The following is a 15,447-nucleotide window of genomic DNA, read 5'->3' on the forward strand; positions in this document are numbered from 1 at the left end:
TCATTTGGTGGGGTGGAACCTGGGAGGCCAGTGGGGGGCCCGCAGGATCACCTCAGAGACTGGGACCTGGGTGACTGGGGGTAAACTGAGGATGGGTCTTGGTGGCAAAGCGAATTCGAGTTGCAGATGGTTTAGGTGTGGGAAGTACGGGAGATGGGGGCGCCCAACGGGGATGAGTGAAGAGGATGGATGGATAGGCAGATGATGTGTTTCTGTCTTGACCAGCAGGGGGGTGAGGGGAGGTGCCGCTGGTGACCTTGAGCCCCTCAGGAGTCTGGATCAGGACTAATTTGAGGATCTGCCTCAAGAGGGCGGCTCTGCCCATCTAGGAAATGACCATGGTGTTCCCTTCTTTCAAGGAAAAGCAGTTTTATTGTTTATTTTCTCTCCCTGATCATTGAGTCACAGGTGAAATGGAAGTAATAGCTCCAGGTATCAGGAATGAGATAAATTCCAGTCCTCCCTGGCCACTGCCATCATTCTGATGAAGTTCCCTGGAGACAAGATGTGTGACTGGGCAGATTAACCATTTCCTTATCTGCAAAGTGGGGTTGATGATGGCTCCCCACCGAGGGGCCATGGAGGGTGCACTGAGTTTGTGTACGTGAATGCTTCATGCCTGGTGAGGATAACAGGTGCTCAGTAATGGAAAATAGTTATCATTGGGCCCAAAGGGAAATACATACCAGTCATTGTCAGGGCTGGGATTTGAACACACATCTTTCTCAGTCAAGGATTGGCTTGCTACCCATTTTTGTCAATAAAGTTTTATTGGCAGGTTACCATGCCCTTTCACTCACCTATTGTCTTGGGCTGCCTTCACACTGTAGTGCAGTGTTGAATAGTTGCAACAGAAACTTTATGGACCACAAAGTCCAAAATTTATACTCTGCAGTCCATTAAGAAAAAGCGTGCCGATCTGTGTTCCAAACTGAGCTTTGCCCTTGACTTTACCATTCTATCCCAGATCTATACATGGTCTCGTTAAATTCCCACAACTCTAGAGGTAGGTGTTTTCATGTCCATTGTGCAGATGAGGTGGTGGAGGCTCAGAGAAGATCTGTGATTTGGCCAGGGTCACCCAGCAAGGAGAGAGCAGAGCTCAGACTGGAGCCAGGTCCTCCCCAGGCTGTTCATGCCCTACTGAGCTGGGGCAGCCCTGCTCCAGCCCCTGGAGTGTGGGGGCCACAGGGGACGTGGGGGTCTGGCCATTTCCTGATGACTCCTGTTGTGTGCTTCTTTCTTCCAGCTGCTTGCTACCAGCTTGAGAGGAAGAAGGGAGTCCAGTCCTCAGGGCTCATGTTCACTTTCTGGCTTATAGCCCTACTGTGTGCCCTTGCCATCCTGAGATCCAAAATCATGACTGCCTTTAAAAAGGTAAGTGATGGCCTTCCACGTCTTCCCTCAGTTGCCCTTGGGAGAAATGATTCTTCCTTCTGTCTGTGGGAATCATGCGTTGCCATGGGGACCTGGGGATCAGATACCACAGGGGCCCAGCTTATTCCCTGGGGATTTCCATACCCCATCCAGCCTTTGTTCTAGAACCTTCTTTCCTCGGGGCTCTGCTTGTCTGTAGCTCCCAGGGGCCCATGTTGGTCCTCCAGGGCAGGAGTCGCAGGGCAAATGCACACCACCCTTTGAACCTTTGTGACAGTAAGGTGATTCCGCTCCGAATGTCTTCAGTCTGTGGCAGAGCCGAGCAGGGAGTGGTGTTTGCGGGGCAGCTGCTCCCCTGGGGCCCCAGGCTTGTCCCCGTGTGACCTTGCTGCCATGTGCTGCCCCTAGGAACTGGAAGAGCGTGTATTTCAGACGCTAACCTCTCTCGTTCCTTGTGATCTCCAAGCTAATCAGGAACTGGCATCAGGCAAAGGAAGGAAAAAGAGCTGAGCATTTATTGAGTATCTTCAGGGTACAGTGTAGACTGTCTGTAAGGCAGCTGACATTTATTGAATTTGTGTTTTCTAAGTGCCAGGCAGGGGACTAAGTTTTTTCTTTTCATGACTAGTCTTAGTGACTTCTCACAATTACTCTGACATGGCTTCCCAGGCTCAGCACATGTGCATATTTTGGGCCAGAGACATCTTTTCGGTAAGAGGCTATCCTGTGCTCTGTAGGATGTTTAGGGGTGCACCTGGCCACCACCCACTGGGTGCCAGTAGCACCCTGTCAAGCCATGACAAACAGAAATATGTCCAGACACTACCAGATGCTCCCTGGGATATAAAAATCACCCTTATTGAGAGACACTTTTATAGATGGGGAAACTGAGGCACCGAGAAGTAAGATGATAAAGTCTCATTGCCACTATGAGCAGAGCCAGGCCTTGAACATAACTCTGTTTCACTCCCAGGCCTGGACCTCCTCCCATGCCCTCCCAAGGTGGTGTAGACCACACTGGGGTGTGACTGCCTGTCTGCTCCTGTGTTAAAGGGGAGGAGGGATACGGCAGGAATCCCTGCCACTGGGCCTGAGGCCTGTACCCTGGACTCTGCACATAGCTTCCAGAAAGTGATCTCTTCCTCCATTCTTCCTTCACATAAAGGATTCTGGAGTCGACGTGTTTCGTGATGTCACTTGCTACATTTATTTTTCCCTCATGCTGATTCAATTCGTGTTGTCTTGCTTCTCAGATCAGTCACTCCTGTTCTCTGAAACCATCAAGGATCCCATAAGTGTGATCACAGAGACACATGTGTGCATGTGTGTGTGTGAGAGAACTAATACATAGGTCCAGCTCATATTGATTGGATGCTTGTTCTGAGTGGGTTCATTCATATGGGATCTCATTCCGTCTTTTCCAAATGCAGTAGGCAATAACCTCCCCACTTTACAGATGGAAAAACCAAGGTGTAGATGTTGCTAGGGGGACTTGAGGAGAGAATCTGATTCATAATTGTAAACTTCTGCGCCTTATAGGCCTGTAGGTTTGCTTACTTGATTGGCATAGTAGCTTTAGAAACTGTTGAGCAAACATTTAAATATCAGGAAATTTCACATGAAGTTTACCCATCCAGGTTTTCTAGAAAAATGAGAAGTTCTGCCAGCATTAGGGCCATTATCCTACATGGCAGCAGTTAGGCCAGAGCTGAAGAATGTAGCCCTAGTTTACCACAGTCCCCACCACTCCCTATTGCATAATACACTCTTGATTCCAATTCTTTGATGGTATGTGCCTGGCCCTTGAGAGATTTGAATTTGATACCATTGGTCTGTTCCATCAGTTTGAGGGAAACTCTGTATGTACACAAGGGTATCAATGGGCAGGGTGGAGATGGCCACTCTTCCTGCTGGTGGAATAAAAAGGAGTAGTCTTTTGTAACCCTTATGATTTATTTGAGCATAATTGTTTATCTCCTGTCTTCCTCCCCTCTTTTTTCCTTTCCTTCCTTCTTTCCTTTTGTCTCTCCCTCCTTCCAACCAGTGGCAAGTGCCAGGCCCAATCTGGGCAGAGGGCTGTAGCAGTTAATAAAGCAGAGTTCTTGCCCACTTGAGGCATATATTGTCATGGGTGGGGTCTGGGGACAGACAGTAATCCAGGACCCAAGTATGCTTGTCAGGTGGTGATGAACACTGAGAAGAAGAAAGCATAAAAGGAAAAGAAAATTATGGTTGGAGTTGTGTGCACTTTTGATAAGAGCAGTCAGGGAAGGCTGCCCCCACCAATCAGGGAAGGTCTCATTGGAGCAGAAACTTAAAGGAGCAAGGGGAGGGAGCTGAGCAAAAAGTCAGAGGAACAGTCTTCCAGGCAGAGGGGTGGCAAGTGCAAAGGCCCTGGGTTGGGAGCCACCATGGAATGTTGAGGAAGCCACAGGGAAGGCCAGCGTGGCTGGAGCAGTGAGAGGCAGGAGAGGGCATCTGAGATGTGGAGACGGTCATCTGTAGGCTGATAACTGTTCGATTTTATTCTGAGTGGGAGGGAAAGCCTTTTGAGCGTTAATTTGCTGCTTTGTTCATGGTTAGTCAGCTGTTACTGCGCGAAATTGCAGCAGGAGCAGTTTTCAACTGTTGGGTTTGGCCTGAACCTGAGCAGAAGTCTCAGGCTGCCTCTGTGCGTGATGAAGGATCCGTGAGGCATCGGCGGGAAGGAGGAGGGGCTTAAGGCTGACCAGCTTGTGTTCTAAAAACCCGTGTCCTAGTGTGTGTTCTGAGAGGCCCCATTCTTGGATTTCCCTGCTCAAAGAGGAACTGGGTTGGAGAAATTAGCAAAGTGTGTGTTTGTGTGTGTGTGGATGTGTGTGCACATAGGGGGTGTGTGTGCATGTGTGCATGTCTGTGTACATGTGCATATACTGATGTTGATGTGTTTGCACATAGATGTGCTCGTGTGCATTGGTGTATTCTTGTGTGTGTGTGTGTGTGTATGTTTGTGTGCGCGTGTGCACATGTGCAAAGTTTAGCAGGTCAGTGACCATGCCTGGGCCACCCATTGGATCCCAATTGATGCCTCACACAAAGGAGAGACTCAAATGTCTATGGCTGTGTCTGTTGTTCGTCAGTGTCTGTCGCCCAGGGGTGGGTATGGGGCAGTGGAGTGTCTGCATCAGGAAACATTTATTAAATGTCACACTGTGTTGTGGGGCTGGGAATCATACCAAACAAGTCACACCCACCCGAGTGGTGCAGACCCTGAGCTGCTGTGAGGGTCACCTGAGCTTGTGAGAGGCAGATAGGCCGACGTGCAGATCCCCTGACTCTTCAGGCTCCTCCCTGGGGCCTGAGAAGCAGGCCTTTCAGAGTAGACAGGCCTGGGTGCTTTATGGGGAAGAGAATTTTGGTCCCTTCTGGGGACTGGATCAAATCCCTGCAGCTGCTTTCCTGGGTGCACGGAGGTGGCTCCTAGAGCCGCCTTCCTCCTGTTGTGCTCTCTGTGTCCCTGGCCACCTGGGCCTGAGGCCTGTTCTGCCGACTGGGGTGGCCTGATGCTCTCAGCTCTGCAGCTGGAGGCTGGGTCACGGTGACCCAGGGCACCCTGACTCTGCTCCCAGGCTTTCTTCTCATTTTTAGGAATCAAGTCTCACAGAGATTGCTGGGCTGTTAGGCCCTAACTTATACCCTAAATCTGATGGCAGAGGCAGCATTGTGTGATGGGAGAGGAGCTTCATTCTGGAGCTGGGCAGACCCTGGGTGCCTTTATCCCTTCAACAGACTTTTATTAAGCATCCATCGCATACTGTGCTTGGTTCTGGGGACCCAGCAGTATGTGAAGTAGACGTGGTTCGTGCCTTGCTGCGGTTATCCATTCTGTAACAAACCACCTTGAATTTAGTTGCATAAAACAATAGTAGTAGTTGATTATTATGTTCCAGAGTCCTGCGTGTTGACTGGGCTCAGTTGAGTGGTTCTCCCTCAGGGTCTCTCCTGCAGTAGCAGTTGGATGGTGTTTAACTTGGTGGACTGGCGGCTTCCTCACCCGTGTGTCTGGTGGTTAACACTGGCCATGGGCTGGAGCCAGCTGGGGTTGACATGTGCTCTCCCCACATGGCCTGGGCTTCCTCACAGCATGGCAGCTGGTCTCTGAGAGCGAGTGGAAGAGAGAGTCATGTGGAAGCTGTATCATCTTTCATGACTCTGTCCCAGAGGTCACACAGTGTCACTTCTGCCACACTCTGTTCGTTAAAGCAATCACAAAAGGCCTCCTGGGGGCAAGTGTTGGAGACACCTCTAGATGGCGGAGTGCTGAAGTCTCCTGTAAGAGAGTTTCCGGGATAGCAGACAGTGCGTGGCCACCTTTGGAAAACGCAGTCTGCTGCGTGCCCTCGGGAGGCTTCTGTTCTCGCTGGCAAACGGCCGGTCAGCCGGTCAGCAGGCAGTTAACTGGAGCTACAGTCGACCTGAAGTCTGGGAATCAGGAGACTTTCAGATTTGTGACTTGGGGCAAATCCTCCTTTCAGGACCTCAGTGTCCCCTTCTTGAGAATGGGTGGAGGCTCTATTGATGCTCCTGCAGCCCGATGCCCGCCCTGGGTCTGAGGCCTGTGACGGGCAGATGAGGGCACTGTCGGGTGCCCTGTGGGCCCATCTCCCCTCCACCCTCAGGGCTCCCATCGCCATGGAGCCTGAAGGATGGGGACAGTCCTGCCCCTGCCGTTCTCCTGTCCTCAGAGCGGGCTGCCAAGCCCAGGGTGCCTGGGGTCAGGCGGCTCCTGGGTGGGAGTCCACAGAGCTGGACCACTCCCGGCTCCCTGCTGCTGAGTCACCAAACTGGCCATCCTCCTCAGCTGGCCCTGAGCCCATTGCATGACTCAGATGTCTGTTTCAGCCCTGGGTTCTTGGTGGGGCTGCTCCCCTCCAGGCCCTGGGCTGACTGGGATTCTCCGAACGACTGATCAAGCCTCACAGAGCTCCTGGAGCTCCTGCCTACCCCTGGCCCTTTATCTTGCTGGCCCTGAGGCTGCTGCTTAGGGTCGGGGGGAGGGGCTTCATCTGCAGTTGTGGGTAGTAAGGGCAGACAAGCGTGGTCACGGGCTAACCCTAACTTCTCAAAGTGAGGTCTGCAGACCAGCATCGGCATCTGCCAGGTGCCTATTAGAAATGCAGAATCTTTGGCCTGCTGAGCCCTGCTGAGCCAGTATCATCTGAACAAAATCCGTAGGTGGTTCACAGTTGAAGAGTGTGGGTTTAGCACAGTCAGTAAACACTGCTTAGCTTCTTTGGTGTAAGAGATATTTTCAGTCCTGTCCATAAGGGTGGAATATTTTTCCCCCAACATTTTATTGTGAATATTTCAAACCTACAGAAAAGTTGAAAAAATTACACAGTGAGTGCCCTAGTACCCAACAGCCAGATTCTACAGTGAGCATTTTGCTAAATGCCCTTTCATGTGTGTGGGCAGCCAGCCGGCCAGTTGTTTTAATCTGAAGCTGACTTTGAAATACATTAGTGTCCTTCACCCAGACACATGGCTGTGCACATTAGCCAGAGCCCAGTACCTGTTTTTTTTTTCTTAAGGTACAACCTACATAGTGAAATGTCTGAATCTTAAGTTACTGTTTGATGACTTTTGATAAATGAGTATCTTAAACCTGTATCAATATAGCATGTTGTTAGGACCCCAGAAAGTTCCCTCCTGTTCCTTCATCATCAGTTTCTACCCCACACACCCCAGAGGCCACTGCTGAGCTTAGACTGTTCATGATAGCATCGTATACACCATTTTCTTTATGTTTTTGGTCATTTTGTAATTCAGTGTTATGCCAGGGGCTCCACTGGGCTCTGAGTACCTAGAAATGAGTATACCTAGAAATGAAAGCCTAACTTTGAGGGAAGGAGAAGGGGCAGCAGGCAATTAAATGATCAGTTGCAGGATGGACAGTGGGGCCCCAAGGCAGGAAAGAGCAAGGGGCTGTGGAGGCCTGAGGAGGGGCCCTTAATTCAGCCTTATGCTGCAGGGCCAGCACCCAGGACAGGGGATGCCTGAGTCAAAGAAATGAGAGGCTGCTGCCAGGCTAATAGGGTTGAAGGCTGGAGGGTGGACAGAAGGTGCTCCTGGGGGAGGAGCCAGGATGTGCAAAGGTCCAGTGGTGTGATGGAACATGTGGGTGTCTGGGAATTGCATGGAATTCTGCTTGGATGGGTGGGAGGGGACATAGAGCACAGCAGGAAAGATCAAGGGTCGAATTGCATGTCACCCTAAGAACTTGGAATTTTGACCCGATGGAAGATTTTTCAGCAGGCCAGTAACACACTCAGGTTATGTATTTTGGGGGATGCCTCTGGATGACAGGAGGAGGACTCATGAGACATGGGGAGGCTGGTGGCACCTGAGAAGCCCTTGCAGGAGCTCAGACAGGTTGAGAAGAAGGCTTAGCTGGATGGTGACCCTGTGTGCACTGGAATAGTGAAGACCAGGGAAAGACAGTGGGCAAGTTCATTGGAAAAGGGCAGCATGCACGTGGTCTGTGCTATAATAGAAGAAATCGTGGTCTTGAGTAGGGAGGTGATTTGTACAGCTGGTTAGGTACCTGGTAGACCCAGTGAAAACCTGTAGTGTTATGAGGTGTACCAAACAGTCTCTTCTTACTGGACATTCAGGTTGTTCCAGGCAATAACTATGATAGCATCCCAGTATGCTGTATTTATTTATTAACTTATTTAATCCCCCAAGCAACCCAGCAAGGCAGGATTGTGTTTCCCTCCATTTTACAGATGAGGACACTGAGGGTCCGAGTGCTGAAGCATTTTGTCTAAGTTCACAAGGCTGGATCAGGAGCCCTTCCACTGGGTTTGCACACCTGACCGTGCATTGGCATCCCCTGTAGGGCTTGTTAAAACACAGATCGCTGGGCCCCACCCCCAGAGCCTGTGAGTCTGAGGTCTGGGTGGGGTCCATGCACTTTCCTTCCTGATACATTCCCAGGCACTCTCGGATGCTGGTGGTGGGGGCCACATTTGAGAACTGCTCTAAGCTGTACCGCTGCTTCTCACACCCCTTACTAGCTGGGTATTTAGGCAATGCAGAGTGGGAGTAAGTGGCAGAAAATTGCACCACAGAATCAAAGCCAGAAAAGCTGAGTGGGGACCCAGAGAATGTCTGACAAAATGCCAGAAAGCTGAAAGACCCAGGCATGGTCTGCAAACTGCCCTGTGGGAGGTAATGGATGACCACTCAGGGAACCAGGGCCTGGAGCTGTGGTGCCAACTTGGTTTAAGCCACATGGTTTCTGGCCAGCTCACTGGTGCCAGATAATGATGCCAAGGAATGCCACTCTCCTTTTGCATAATCAGACTTTCTCCGACCATCGGCCAGGGCCCGTCTGGGTTCTTCTCATTTCTAAATGTATGGGGGACCAGTTAATAAGCTTCCTTGATCTGAGGCGGGAGTTACTCATTCCAGTCCCAGGGGTCAGGAAACCCTGCGCTGGCAGTTGGGACTTTGGTGCTTAAAGAGTTACATCAGAATGTTCTGCCGGGTCCACTTGAATGAAATGCTGCCTGCGTCCTCATCCAGAGGCCACCCGTACTTTTCTCTCCTTTTAAAAATTGCCAGTTCTTTGTGACTGCAGAACTCCAGTATCTGTTATGAAGTAAGCCTTTCATGTCCTATAGGGACTCCCAGAAACCACCTGCCATGCTGGTATCTCCTCCCCTGTGCTGGTGGTGGGGACCCTGTGTGGGCCTGAAGTGACTTCCCATAGTCTGAAAATCTGGGGTTGAGATCCAGAGGAAGAGGGCTGGGAATCTGACAAAGCTCTCAGAGCATGTATATTAGAGAACTGTGAAATGTCTGTGTTCGTTGTCCATCCTTACTGCGTCTGCGGGGTGTAAATCTCACCACTTACAGCAGCTGGGGTGTTCACTAGCCCAGGTGAGGATTCTTTTCCCTCTGGGCTGTCGTTTCTTATGGTCTCAGGAGTACAACTCCATTTGTGTGCAGTTGGCTGTAAAGGGAGTGAATCCACCTTCAGTGATGCAGTGGACAGGCTCTTGCCTGGTTGTGAACGAATGTTGGGATTTTTGAGACCCCTGTGTCTATGTGCCTAACAACAGCCTTGCTGTTTGCACCGTGCCTCTGTGCATTTGGGAAAGGGGGACAGCCCCTCTCTGAGTGCATGAACTTGAGAAAGGCCCTGATTCCTTCAACGGATGCAGCCCCTTGCAGGCATGGGACTTGGGGGTCTTGGTGAGCTGGGCACCAGCTGTGTTACAGCCCCCACTTGCCCCCTCGGGTGGGCACATTTGTACAAGATATAACTTGCACACTTCTATTCTGTGTTGACACCAAGACTGAAAGAAGGCTGGGTTTGGAGGCAAAAGGCTTGTCTGAGCTCTAATTTCACACCCTGACAATCATTGTCTTAGGCTGCTGTGTAGTCTCATGTACGCAGGAGTCAGCCCACTTTTCTGTACAGGGCCAGGTAGTAACTATTTTAGGCTGTGTAGACCATGTGGTCTCTGTCATATCTGTTCATTTCTGCAATTATAGCTCAAAAGAAGACATAACTGATAAATGAGTGGGCATCATCATGTCCCAATAAAACTTTATTGACAAGCAACTAATCCTGATGTAAAGCATCTGATACAGTACTCAGTGTGTCACAGCTTTGTAAGAAATGGAGGACTTTGTTATTGTTTTTACTATTAATACTAATACTACTACTACCATTTCTTGTGTTTTATGCTCTGTGCCAGGTACTGTTATAAGTACTTCAGGTGCTTTATCTCATTTAATCTCATCACCACCAAGTAACTTGGCCAAGGTCTAACAGCTGGGAAGGGGCCAAGCTGGGATTCAAGTCCTCCTCCTGAACAACTTGCTGCATGTTGCTTCACACATAGGGAGTCCCTTCCCCAGAGGCCTGGGCCCCCTTCCGTCTGTGCCCCCCAGGTTTTTCCTTTGGTGCAGCTCTCACCACTTGCATGTTGATTTGCTTACTGTGCATCTCCTCCCCCGCTCCCGGGGGAGCTGCAAGGGGTGGGGACCTCATTGTCTGGTACGTGGGTCTGTTCCCAGCCCTTGGCTACTTCCTGGCGTCTAAGCAGGTCTTCCCTAAATATTTGCTCACGAAATAAATGAGTCATTGCCAGCTGGGCCTCACCTCTTCCCCCTTCTCCACCAGCACTGTAGCTTTTCACAGTGGGGAGGAATTGGGCTGCCATTGAAGTGCATTTGCGATTCCCTGACACCCCACTCCCTTCCAGAAGAATAAAACAGCCTGCAGAGCAAATAGCACCTCCTCCTCCATGGACAATGTTGCCACATTAGGGTACAGATGGTCCAGCTTACAGCACAGCCCCAGGGACTCAATTTCACTTGTCTCTCCCTGAAGTCCTGTGAGGTAGGCTGAGCATTAGGACTGACTTCCCATTTCCCTGTTGTGAAAACTGAGACTTGGAGGCAAAGCAACTGCCCCAGCTCGTTCAGCTAGAAATGGTAGAGCTGTGGGGTTCGAACCCAGTCTGGCTGCAAAGTCTGAATTTACTGTGCTTTGGTTTGTTCTGGAATTTGGGTCTGTGGGCCTGCTGCATCTGATCTACCTTATTGAAAATAAACTGATGCTGGCGTCCCACCCAAGAGATACTGTCCTAGTTGGTCTGGGGAGGGGGGACCCTGGTCACCTGTGTTTAACAGGCTCCCCGGATGATTTTCGGGCAGCTGGTGCTGGGACCCTCCCCATGCCTGGGGTCCTCAGAGTGGAGCCTGGAGGTTCTCAGCCCAGGATGTGCATGTGAATCACTGGGGAAGCTCTTCATTCAGCATCTTATGATGAGAACTTGCACACATGTACACATTAGGTAGCAGAGTATAATAAATGGCCATAGGTTCCCCTGCATTGCATCTGAGCATTTCAGTATGTATCTCTGAAAGATGAGGAGTTTAAAATTTTTTATTAACTTTTTATTTGAAATAATTTGACTCCCAAAAAGTTACAAAAATAGAATTTCTCTATACTCTTGTCTATCCAATTATTTCCAGTGATAGGTAATATCTGAAAGATAAGGATTTTAAACAATACAACTGTGATACCGTTATCTGGCCTAAAAGCCATAATAATTCTTAATATCATATCAAGTAATTCACTGTGTTGTCAAATGCCACATTCTCTTCCTTCTTCATTTATCGCTGGACCATTTCTATGGAGAGACACTTCCCTCACCTCTCTGGTCACTGTGTGGTGTAGTTCATTTTAGAAAAGGGGGAGGAAATTCTCGTTTTCTGTTTTCTAAATGCCTTGGTTAACTAGCATCATTTCATCAGTGATGTTTTCCCTTTTTTCCAGTATCAATGCGAACTTACGTAGTTTAAACGACGTGATGCATTTCAGTCCATTCTATTTATTATCCTTATTGCAACTTAAATTGTCCCTTTTTGGGCTGGTGGAGCCACATCTGATTGCTTGAGGCCTTTTTACAACTCTGCTCGTCTTCAGTTTCCTTGGTGTTGGGTATGACAAGGTGCTGTAAGCTTATCCTATACATTTCCTGTCCAGCCTCTTTGCCAGGGAAACTCCAGGAGTTAAAAACAAACACAAAAGACTCAATGCTCTGGTCCCACTCTTAGCCAGCTTAATCAGAATGTCTGGGGGTTGGAACCCAGATAAGGTGTCTTTTTAGAGCATTCCCAGCCTGGATGGAGAACCACTTGGGTAGAATGTATGTTCTCCTCGGGCTTTCCAGTGAGTTATCTCTGAAAAATGAGGGAACATTGAGTACTGTCCTCAGCTAAAGATCCCACCACTGCCTGGAGACCCCCCTTCAGGAAAGCCTGTATTTCAGAATTTAATCCTGAATGTGTCCACATTGAAAAACAACCCTTGTGTGCAGTCCTTGAGGCTCCTCACTGATGTCCCTTTCCTCGTCTGTATGTTGCTGAATGGAGCTCATCTTTGCTTGTGAGAAAGAAGGGCTTTGAAAGTTTGCTTAGAATCTGTTGATGATTTCCCATTGCCTTGAGGATGAAGACCAAAATTCCATTACATGGCCTCCAGTATAGACTGTGCACCGTCTCTGGTGTAGACCTCTCAGGCCTCCGGTTGGTTCCTGGAGTAGCCTATGCTCCTCTCTACCACAGGGCCTTTGCACACACCTCTCCCCTTTTGTTAGTTATCCTCTACTCACCCGTCAGACCCCAGCTGGAGCCTCTTCCTCAGGGACACCCTCCCTGACTCCCGTCAGCTAGGTCAGCCCCCATCCTCTCATCAGCTCTTACTGTGGGCCGCATAAGGTATCAGTGATCTCAGTGGTGGTGTTGACCTACATTCAGGGCCTGATCCTCATCACAGACTTGGTCTAGTGTTTGGTGATGGGATTGTTTGAGGAATGTCTCTGGAGCCTGTTGGATGCTCACATGCTGTCTCCAACACTTCCATCTGTGAGACCCTGGGCAACTCATTTTACTCTTCTGCTCTTCATTTTCTTTAACTACAAAATGAAAATGATGCTTTTATCTGCTGTGCAGGGTAGTTAAGAAGATTAACTTACATAAAAGATGATTTACGCAAAGCCCTTAAAACAGAGCTAGCTAGGAAAGAAAGTTAGCAGGTTATCTTTATTATCTTGCTATGTATGGCTCAGGCTTCCTAAAAGAAGGGGGTTTATTTGTCCAGACCAGTATACATGGTGCTAGGCACATAGTAGGTGCTCAGAAAATATTCACTGAATGAAGGAAGGAAATAAGAATACTATTAATATCACACTGATAAGGGTCTGTGAGGATATAAGATAATGCTAACACTTTGTAGAGTGCCTGGCACCTAGTAGGTGCTCAGAAGTTATTTGTTGAATGAACGATTAAATGAATGAATGGAGTAAATGGGGACAATATTAGCGGTATACTCATTGGGTTGCTGTGGGGAGATAAGGCATGTGTGTGGCCTGCGGTTCCATTTTTGTGCATGGTAGACACTCAGGAACGATTTGCTGGATCAAACCGGACAGCTGCCATGTGTTTCTCTCAAGGTCACCAGGGCTCAGGAGAGAAAGCCATTTGGGGTGCAAATCCGTGGTATGCAAGTGGCTGCTGGTCCTGAGGTCAGCTGACTGCTCCCTGCTGAGCGCTGGTGTGGGTGAGAAGTTCAATCGTTCATTGCCCTTTTTCTCTCCACTAGAATACTTGCCTGGAATCTGGTGCCTCCTTCCTGTCCAAGATCACTTTCTGGTGGATCACAGGGTAAGGCCTGGCCCCCATTCGTTGGGTGGGGTTGTGGGCCACAAGTGCACGGCTCGGACCCCCACCCACAATCTCCTTCCCTCCTGCTTCCAGACAGTGTTGTGTCCTGAGTGTGCCTGCCCTGGTCTCAGAGACACAGACCCCATACCCACATTCATGGACCTGAGTTGCATCAGCCATAAATGGCTTGAACCTCTGGACAGCTTTGCCTGGGGCAGCTGTAAGCTGCACGCTCTTGGCTTCACTTCTGATTAGGGCATTTTTATGTTAGATGTAATTAATATTGTAATGGATCAACAACCAAAAACACAGGCAACTGCTGTCGACCATATGATACACTCATACGATATGATATGATATGATATGATATGATATGATATGATATGATATAGTCCTCCCCTTTTACATATTTTTTTCTGCACATTGTCAGCATCTTATGGGAGATTATTTGAATCCTCTCCCCCTGCTGATAAGCAGCATTCCTTGTCCTTAAACACTTGTTACAAACACCTTTTTGAAAACTTACATTTCATATTTAATTTTCAAATTACTATTAAAGAGCATCCCTGGGACACCTGGTATAATTTAAATATGGACTGCAGTAATTTAAATATCCATGCTAATATTTCTGATTTTGATAATTGTGCTCTGATTTATAAAAGAGCAGGTCCTGTTTTTAGGGGCATACACACTAATATTTATAAGTAAAGTCATGTAGATTTGCAGCCTACTGTGAAATGGTCCAGAGGAGAAATATGTTCACATGTGTGTGTGTTTATAGATAGAGAATGATACAGCAAACGTGGCAAAATGCTAACGTAGTGAACTATGTGAAAGGTAAGCAGAAATTCTTTGTACGATTCATGTGGTCTCTCTGTTAAGTTTGACATTTCAAAATAACAGGATGAAATCTTAGGCTTACATTTTATTGTGAAAGTGCTCAGACACACAGAAAGGCTAGTCTAATAAACTTCAGTAAACTCATCCCCCAAACTTAACTATTGCTAAATGCTTCGCCACATTCGCCTTTTTAAAAAAAAGTCTTTTTAAGTAAATTAGAACCATCCTGAAGATTCGGTACGCATTTCTAAAAAATGAGGCTGTTTTTCTTGGGTGACGTAACAGAATCAGCAATGATGATGTAACGAGCCAGATGTCATCCACACTGAGATTTCCCCCCTGGCAAGGCGGCCGTAGGTTGCAGGAGCTGCCGCGGCGAGGAGGGTGGGCCGGCCCAGTGGGGGTGGACGCCGAGGGCCATCGTCTCCATCCCCACCCCTGCTCCCCGGCTCGCATCACCTGCCCCCTTGTGTTCTGGCCCCAGGTTGATGGTCCGGGGCTACGGCCAGCCCCTGGAGGTCACTGAATAAGGAGGACACGTCAGACAAATTGTGCCCATTTTGGTAAAGAACTGGAAGAGGGAATATGCCAAGTCCAGAAAGTAAGTGCAAGCCCTGTGGTCGCAGGGGCAGCCGTGCAATCTCTAGGATGAGCCAGTCACCTCCTTCCTGCCACCAGGCCCCCGAATGGTGGTCATGTCACCTCTAGCTTCATGGTCCTGGATGAACTGCTTCACTCCTCTGAGCCACGGTTTGCTTATCTACAAAATGGGCAGAGTCTGACATGTAGCTAAGCCAATTTGCATAGGAAAGAAGAGGGACATGGGTCTGCCAAGTGGGCAATTGATTCTATTTGCCATGACCCTTGGTGAGGGGGTGCCTGGGGCGGGCGACCCTGCCTCCCAGCAGGGCTCATTTCCCTGCCCCTCTCCGAGCCTCTGGCCTCCAGAGTGTTCTTGCTGTTTAAAGTATTTTGGTTCAATGCACCAAGCTAACAACTTCC

The 15,447-nt window shown here is 49.0% G+C and overlaps 1 protein-coding gene across 1 annotated transcript; it reads left to right on the top strand.

Annotated features, from left to right (window-relative positions):
* The first annotated feature begins 1,222 nt into the window (after window positions 1-1,222).
* LOC130679179 (multidrug resistance-associated protein 1-like) lies at window positions 1,223-14,975 on the top strand. Its single transcript, XM_057487409.1, has 4 exons — window positions 1,223-1,377; window positions 2,543-2,674; window positions 13,544-13,605; window positions 14,930-14,975. Exons 1-4 carry the CDS (start codon window positions 1,300-1,302, stop codon window positions 14,973-14,975), a joined length of 318 nt encoding a protein of 105 aa, XP_057343392.1. The 5' UTR covers window positions 1,223-1,299.
* Window positions 14,976-15,447: the final 472 nt, after the last annotated feature.

Source organism: Manis pentadactyla, chromosome 10 (genome assembly GCF_030020395.1).
Source record: "Manis pentadactyla isolate mManPen7 chromosome 10, mManPen7.hap1, whole genome shotgun sequence".
In the NCBI taxonomy this organism is placed as follows: domain Eukaryota; kingdom Metazoa; phylum Chordata; class Mammalia; order Pholidota; family Manidae; genus Manis; species Manis pentadactyla.